This window comes from Vespula pensylvanica, chromosome 25 (genome assembly GCF_014466175.1).
Source record: "Vespula pensylvanica isolate Volc-1 chromosome 25, ASM1446617v1, whole genome shotgun sequence".
In the NCBI taxonomy this organism is placed as follows: domain Eukaryota; kingdom Metazoa; phylum Arthropoda; class Insecta; order Hymenoptera; family Vespidae; genus Vespula; species Vespula pensylvanica.
In genome coordinates this window covers 1,656,946-1,665,614 of record NC_057709.1, presented here as the reverse complement: position 1 = coordinate 1,665,614, position 8,669 = coordinate 1,656,946, and the positions used below count along the sequence as shown (strand labels likewise).

General features: G+C 24.9%; 2 protein-coding genes and 1 long non-coding RNA gene across 3 annotated transcripts in view; all 3 read left to right on the top strand.

Moving 5' to 3' along the window:
• LOC122637206 (odorant receptor 85c-like) overlaps positions 1–1,124 on the top strand; it is a 7,204-nt gene extending 6,080 nt beyond the window's left edge. Inside the window, exon 6 of the mRNA XM_043829209.1 lies at positions 930–1,124. Coding sequence (XP_043685144.1) covers positions 930–980 — 51 coding nt within the window. The 3' untranslated portion in view covers positions 981–1,124. The remainder of the gene's footprint in view (positions 1–929) is intronic.
• Positions 1,125–1,891: 767 nt separating this feature from the next.
• LOC122637285 lies at positions 1,892–3,549 on the top strand. The gene is made up of 2 exons (XR_006329208.1): positions 1,892–2,152; positions 3,414–3,549. It is a non-coding gene; the product is annotated as an uncharacterized LOC122637285 (long non-coding RNA).
• A 237-nt stretch (positions 3,550–3,786) lies between these two features.
• Positions 3,787–5,934, top strand: LOC122637284 (out at first protein). The gene is made up of 4 exons (XM_043829298.1): positions 3,787–4,056; positions 4,253–4,366; positions 4,446–4,764; positions 4,906–5,934. Exons 1-4 carry the CDS (start codon positions 3,961–3,963, stop codon positions 5,214–5,216), a joined length of 840 nt encoding a protein of 279 aa, XP_043685233.1. The 5' UTR covers positions 3,787–3,960; the 3' UTR covers positions 5,217–5,934.
• The last annotated feature ends 2,735 nt before the right edge of the window (positions 5,935–8,669 follow it).

Genomic DNA, 8,669 nt, shown 5'->3' with positions numbered 1-8,669 from the left:
ATTATATTATATTATATTATATTATATTATATTATATTATATTATATTATTATTATTGTTATCAGTAGTAGTAGTTGAAGTACTATACAGTGGACTAATCCTATAGGGAAAATCACGTAAAAAAAGATTGCTGGAACTTCTACTTGAAAGATAGCGTGAAAATGAACTCATTTTTCAATTTGTATTAAAACGATATAATATATAAGTATTCACTAATTATTTTTAAGAAAACATTCGATAAAATCTTATTTTTTGTCGCAAATTTATATTCTTATACGTGTCAATTACATTTATTATTTTCTATGCATTTATCGTGAAACGAATGCGTACCGACGTCGTATTTAACATGGATGATCACTACGAGATACACGCTATTATCAAAAAAAAGATATATATATGAGAGACTGAAAAGTGTGAGTTCACAGTCTACTAACATTATTTACTCTAACCTACACGAAACTAATTGTTACATACGCGAGAGAGGGGAATAATCAACTAAGCTTATGAGCGATATGATAGATATGTGGTGGGGGAAGCATTCCCCGCTCGTCTTTGTAGTTCATATTTTGTCCGTATTTGTCGCTAAAGTCGCACAAGCTTCGAGCGAAAAGTAATGAATAGCTTTATGCAATGAGAACATGTCATGTTATGAACATATTTAATCCTAAATTTATTGAATATAAAAAGAAAGAGATTAAATATTTTATTAATTTCAAAATTAATATAAAAAATAATAGGAAATTTTAAAGGATATGAAATATTTTTTGAAAAATAGTATCAAAATATTTGCAACCAAAATAATTGTTATAATTATTCAGATCTCATTATATCGTTGATTATTTATATAAAATTTGATAAAAATTAAGTAAAAGAAAAACAAATTTACGATTAAAATATAATTTGAAATAATCTTATCTATTATTTTGCAGGTATTAAGAACTTCTATGGGATATTTATCTGTGCTGCGATCATTTTTATAAACAAAAAAGTGAAATATTAACATTCTGTATTTGTATAGATTGTATTTAGTAATATATAATCTTTTTGATCGTAATTAAAATTTCTAAGTATATATTTTTTGAGATTACAATCGCTGCATAGTTTTAAGTATCATTTTAGATACCATAAGCTTGCGTTTAAAATTTATTACATTATGATGTTAATTTTAATAAAAAGAAAATATAATCCCTTACTAATATAGCCGATAAGTTAGATATATAGTGACACTAATTTTTAAAACCATATATCTTGCAATTAAGCCGATTTTTTTTTTTTTTTTAATGGAACATGAAAATCTTATAAAATAATTAAAGTATTTGACAATATGTATTTCACATCTTACTTTTCTTTTTTATTTTTTTTTCTCAAAATTCATTTTATTTAATTGTATTATTTTTATACAATTAAATTTGCTTTATGAATAACGAATGGTAAATAGAATATTTATACTTCATAAATGTAAAATATTAGAAACAAAAAAAGAAATTAATGAATTAAAGAAATCTTACGAACAAAAATAAGAAATCATCTTTTCCCAAATATTCTTCCTTTAGTAATTCTACATAAAATATTTCTAATTATATCGTCATATGTCTGTGTAATTAATTAGTATTTCATACAAAAAGAATTAATTTTCAATACACGCGTTTCGAATTTTTGTAAAATTAACTGTCTACTGTTTTTTGTCTAATTATGCTTGACTATCGTTGTTCCATCTATACCGTGCGTCGGTACGATAGATACTAACGACCTACACGTATATATGAGTAACAATTGTCGATAAGTAAGGAAACTATAGTACAAAAGAATGTCTTAACAACTACATAGTGCTTGAGCGTCATCATTGTAAAAGTACATATTATTTCCGCAGCGTGTCGCCTAAATCAGTTGTCATTGTAATCAAAATAGAGCTTTGAACGGAATTATACGTGTGATATACGATTAGATATAAAAATACTATTATATTTTTAGTTACAACAAGGAAAATGGTTTTAAATATATCGGTCCAATTTAAATATTAAGTACTATAATAAATAGGATTAATCATAATTGTTATAGGAAATTTTTGTTAGATTATATTCTTCTAACCTCTACAACGTGAAAGCTGTTGACTTGGTAATTAAAACAAAACGTTATTTTGCTATAATTACAGGTAACTCTTCTTTCTTATTCACAAATATTTATTTTTTTTTTTTTTTTAATGTAAAAATTATTACCAAAAATTAAAGCAATATTTTTGGACACTATTTTGATATAAACTATCATGTGATATTCAAAGAAATGTATTATTGTTTCAATAGTAATTTATTATATATCATGTACATCATAGATTGTTTAAATAAATGTAAAATAATCGAAAGTATTAATTATTTAAGCAAATAATAATTAACACGATAACTTTTAAAATGCATCAATTTTCTTGTTTTATTTATAAAATTTATTTGCGATGACGTGAAAACTTGAACATTTTAATCTAACAATAGCGCTTACTGATATGATAAAATTAAATAAATTATTTAATATTAAAAGGATGAGAGTTAATAGCATTATAATATTGAAATAAGATTTGTAAAATCATTAATTTAAATATCGATTATATTTTACTTCTATATTATATACTTTATATTGTTGAAATGAACGTATAATAATTATATAATAGATTATACAACCTTTTTTTCCAATAACTATCTTCTTTTCTTTTTTTAACTTTATATGTTACTGAACTTCGATATTTCTTCTTCAATTATTATCTAATTAATCATTCAAAGGAAGAAGTTAAACCATCTTCAATTGATCGATTCTTATTCGTCATTACTGATTTGAAAATATCCAAATTACAAATTCGATAAAATTTCTCTTCGATTCATTTCGTGTCTGTATCAAAAATTTAATTTGGTTGATAAAAAATTTTCATAAGTAATTAAAAAATCACGTACATGATTTAATCAAAAATTGATTTATGATAACATTGCTTTCGTATTATTAGAATAAAAGATCTTTAACGTAAGTATTTAGAACAAGTTATTACTTAAATCCAGGTTGAAGTTTTTTTTTGACGTAGCTAAGTACAAACTGATTTTGATATCCTATATATTTGATACTATTGACTCTATGAAGATTATTTTAAAGAAATAATTAAATAACTTTATATAAAAGATATAAAAATCATAAAACAATATATTACTACAAATTTTTATTTGTAATATTATTTAACTGTTTAAATACTGTTCAATAAAAGTGTTTCTATTTCAAAATATGATAGATCGAATTAAAATTAGGAATATTTCTTTTAAAAAGTGATTAATACCTATCGAACATTCACGTCATTTACAATTAACGCCAAAACTGCGACGTGATGAAAATACGAGTTACCATCGCAGTGTTCAAGTCAAATTGTTTTTTTTTTTTGTTAGGTTATGTTTCCAACAACGGGATTGGTGGAGAGCGCTGATCATCCAATGGCATCATCGTTGAGTTTTATAAACTTCGATGTATCGCCGCATTATCATTATTTTTTATTTATCGAGAAAATAAACATTTGTTATTAATCTCTTTTAAATTTTATTTATAGATATAAATTTTGAACTTGATATAAAAGTTGCTCTGAAATGATAATTATTTCCACTTTACCGACGCGAATATTTTACATGTTTACATTTAACGTAGTAAATCTTAATATCATTAGTACAAGTTTGTTCCGCAAGATGGCGATACCGACTGTGCTACTATCCAGTTTATACTTACAGGGTGTTAAACCTGAATATATTATAACCAATTGTGTATATGTATACGTAAGGATTATAATCAGTGAATGAATACAAATGTGAGCGGTCGGTAAAACGTACAGTTTAGGTTAATTTTTAATGGTTAATAGTCCGACCAAATGTTCTCGCGTTGTAATAGTGGTGATTTCAAGTAACAGACTTCGGTCTTAGGATTAAAGACATCGACAATGCCACAATGATGAAGTTTATCGAAGTTTTGACGACCTGTGTCGTTTTTCAATATCTAGCTACTATTTGTACGACACATTTACTTATAAACGTGAAAAATCAAGTAAGTATGTAAATCGTTTTAAATTATTATAAAATATTTAATTAACGTCGTCGAGTAATTTAACTTTCAGATTGTCGTTAGAGTTACTAACCTAAAATAATTATAGTGTAAAATGAATATTCAATATATTTCAGAATGTCGAATATATTTATGATAAACAATAAATTGTTGTTAATAAATAAATTTTTTAATTCAGGGTGGTGATATCCTTCTTGAAACAATATCATCTAATGTTACCGAAGATGTAATTACGTTGGAATTTCAACGTTCTGACGGTACACTTGTAACGCAACTAATAGACTTTAAAAATGCAAGTATTTGAAATATATATTCGTTAATATATGCGTTTAATTTAAATATTGAAAATATTTGTTCTATATCATATCTAGGAGGTACAAGTTATAAAGGCATTGGTCCTAGGCGAAGAAGAAAGAGGACAAAATCAGTATCAAGTTATGTGCTTTGTTAATCATTTTTATAAGGTCGATTTTATATCCTCCGATGCTATGTCTAAGCTACGTCAAAAGAATCCAGGCACCGTCCGTGTTGCGGAAGAGGATAAAGGTCATGCCAATTATACTATGGACTTGTTTTTGGACGTCTCTCAATCTAAAGATATTTCTAAACATGTAGCTAGTCTTTGTAGCGAAGCGGCTGGCTCGGCTTATACGAGAAACGAAGATATCAAACAGTGGATTCAAAGGCCAGGTAAATTTTAAATTAATTTGATTTAATTAAAAGAAAAATATTAAGTATATTTTTCGAGAATTTAACGTGATAATTATGATTATTTATAACAAAGGATGAAAACTTTTATGAAATTTATAAAAAAAATTATTGTATTATTAGGTTCTACAGAGACTTCATTAATGGCAGCGGTATATAACTTTACTTCTACTGCTATGTCGCAACAAAATCCTACTGAGACAAGGTCACAGTTTGTCTCTAAATGCGCTGACACATCCAATTTATGGGTACCTTGTACGTGTTCTTTAGAACTTTGTATCGGTTGGTATCCGTGTGGATTGAAATTTTGTAAAGGTAAAACCGAAGGTAGAAAAGTAGCTAGCACTTACAGGTGTGGTATAAAAACTTGTAAAAAATGTTTTATATTCACTTATTACTCAAAAATGAAACAAAATTGTTTATGGGACGAATGACATATAAGAACGTTATTAGATATCGATTCAACATAATTAAACATGCAAATAATGACACCTTTAAATGTACACTGTGTGCTTCGTACACAATTGAGATAATTCCTATTGAATGAACGGTATCCGTTATTCACTTTCAATTACTTATTCATAAAGTAATTGTCTAAAAAGTCTAACGATGCTATGGTATGAGCTTTTATTAATTATGTCAAATGAAATTTTGTGTCGATGAAAAAATTTATTTTTAATAACGCTAACTTATCTTTAAAGTAATATCTTAATATTGTTAACTCATTTTAAAAGCACTCGTATCTAATTTCTTTGAAAATTTCAAATAGTCTCGGTTGCAGGAATATTAGTTCATTAAAATTAAAATCTTACGTGCACAAACTGTTACATGTGACTCTTGTTTTTTTTTTCTTTTTTTTTTTTTTTTTATATGTATATATATATTTTTGAATGGATATATTTGTAATATATATAAAAAAAGAGAAAAAAAAAACATATTTATTCAGGATATATGAAGTACGATAAATGTGTGTCACACCGAAGACATTCCAAGTTTCATAACGTTCCATTGCGTGCCCATTTATATATAACATTCAATTTCTCTAATTGTGTGCACCAATTTTCAACTATCGATCTACTTTGTATATCAGTAAAAGTATGTATAACATTCCTAAAACGCTTGGACTTGAACAAACTATAGTCACTTCCATCAGTACGTTTCATAGAATATATGTATGTGATATATTACAAATAATTCATTCAAATTTATAAATATGATATATTTTAATTTTTAAGAGGGAAAGATCAAAACTGCGATAAGTTGTAAATGTTTGAAGAAAATTTTATACACCGTAACTTGTAAAGCTGCCATTTCTATATTACATCAGGGAGGAAGGGGGTACACTTTAATTTCTTATTGTATATAGTATGATAAAATATTAAAAATATTAAAAAATTGAATAAGAATCAAAGATACTCATGAAAACATTCAAAAATTATCTGTGTATATATATGTATATATACACGAATTCATGTATAAAAATTTGCTATATGTACAGTAAATAATAATATTTAACAACGCTAATACGTACTACGAATGAACTGTATGAAATAATTTCTATATGAAAAAAAAAGAAAAGAAAAAAAAACAAGTATATTTGCGCATTTATAAAAAAGTTAATTTATGTTTTTTAATAAAGAGGACATATATACTACTCTCTTATATTAGTATATCGCTGTAAAGAAGACTGCAAAATCTGTCCAATGAATAAAAATAAATATCAATGTTCTTTGAGCTTCCTTATGAAATACAGGATATATTTATAATATTGGAATAATATTATAAAGATAGAATACGTATATATATATATATTGCACATTTTATAAACTTGTAATAGAAGTGCAATATTTGAAAAAGATTATTTCAATGTAGCCGTTAATGGCTGTCGTTAACTCATAGTTAAAAATGTTAGCTCGATGAGATGTGAAATGGTATAGAGTAATTTGTACACACGAATCATAAACGTTGAATATTTTCAACGTCAATACTATTGTATATATTATGTGTATATATGTTATTATTCATCAAAATTAAGTGAGATATAAGTAATACTTATTTATATATTACAGAATACTGATATCGATATTATTTAATTACAAAGTTAAAAACAAAAAGATTTCACTCGTATAACCAATGTTAATTGATAGCACATTGCGATGGTCCAAGTCATTTTTAAATTCTATATGTTAGGTAATTTCTTTTTCCGAAGTATTTGTTTAATTTCTGTCGGTGTTAAACGTATTAGATTTAAATAGCATGAGAACACGAATTCTTTTTTTTTTTTTTTTTTTATTCTTGCAATTAATATTATCTCCCTTCTTTTGGAAAGTATATTTCAATGAGACACGATAAAAATTGATTTATCATAGTGTTTAAATACTTTTGTGAATGTTTCAGAAGATTGATTCTTCGACATTATATAATACTAATCTATGGTTTTTGCTTTACACACCTGATGTTGTAACTTATACACATATTTTTTATATATATATATATATACATATATATTTAATAAAAAGACTTAATATAACAAAAATAATCTTTTAATTAACGTAAGTTAAAGAAAACAGTGAAATTCTATTATTTTAATTTTGATCATTATATTATTTCAGAATAAGATCTTACTAAGTAAAGTTAAATCTGTTACGTATTCCTAATTATCACATGACCGTCATCTTTATTTCTCATTGACAGCTATTTACGATGAATTCTTATCAAAGAAAAAAGAGATTGGTTTTTCTTCGTGAAATATTATTATCCATTTAAAACGATAAAACTCTGTCGATTGTAATTATGATATGAATCATTCTGTTCAAAACATATCTAATGTTCTGCATTTGAACATATTTTGTGCGTATTGTTGAATGCAAATTTTTTATTATATTTATATATGTTATTATAAATATTTTTTTCTCTTATTTATATTGTAAAAATTTTAAAAACTTTTCCTTTTATATGTATGCAATCATTTTTATAAATATTCTCAAAACGAAATTCTTTTTCTAAGATGCAAATGAACTTATGTCGACTTAAAAATAAAAAGAAAAAAATAAATAAATTGTTAAAATATAGAAAGATAACAAATTAAAAATTATATCTTTTTACTCAAAAAATAAAAAGATAAAAATAAATGTACATATTGGTTTCATATAATTTGTTTTTGATGAGAGTATGAAGTTTGACGATGAAAACATTATTCTAAAAAGTTAACTCAAAAAAAGATGTCGACTATACTAATTTATTTATGTCGATATGTCTATCTATATACCTATATATATACCTATATATATATATATATATATATATGTATATAAAATTTATTATTATATAAATAAAAACAAAAGACATTCCCATCTACATACACACACAGAAACACACTGAACCAATTTTAATGAATACTCATTTTTTCTTCAGATTAAATTTACACCACTTTAAAAACAAAAATAAAAACGGCTCATTTATTTGTGTAAGAGTATAATATTTATTTATCCAATATAATTGTTCAGTTTTATACAAAAAATTGAAAAGAAAAAAAAAGAAAAATAAAAGTTAAAAAATGGCGGAAGGGAAGCTCGAAAAGGATACAAATGAACAATCGTTTATAATCTTTTCTATTAAGTACAATACAATAGCATCAGCAATGATATAATAATAATAATAATAATAATAATAATAATAATAATAATAATAATAATATAATAATAATAATATTACTAATAATATCGCTAAAAAATTATATTAATAAAAAATAATTTAGCACACGGCCTTACCCTCACGCCCGCCCCCAACACTCCACTCCTCCCGCAAAAAGGGTTATTCTTTTTTTCTTTTTCTTCTTTTTTACACGCACCCACACATGCACGTATCGAATTCTATCGATACGCATA

Bases quoted from the DNA above. Each gene is read 5' to 3' on its own strand.
- LOC122637284 (XM_043829298.1), top strand. From the start codon at position 3,961: ATGATGAAGTTTATCGAAGTTTTGACGACCTGTGTCGTTTTTCAATAT. The intron at 4,057-4,252 runs GTAAGTATGTAA...TTTTTAATTCAG, and splicing joins TTATAAACGTGAAAAATCAA to GGTGGTGATATCCTTCTTGA. The intron at 4,367-4,445 runs GCAAGTATTTGA...TATCATATCTAG, and splicing joins AACTAATAGACTTTAAAAAT to GAGGTACAAGTTATAAAGGC.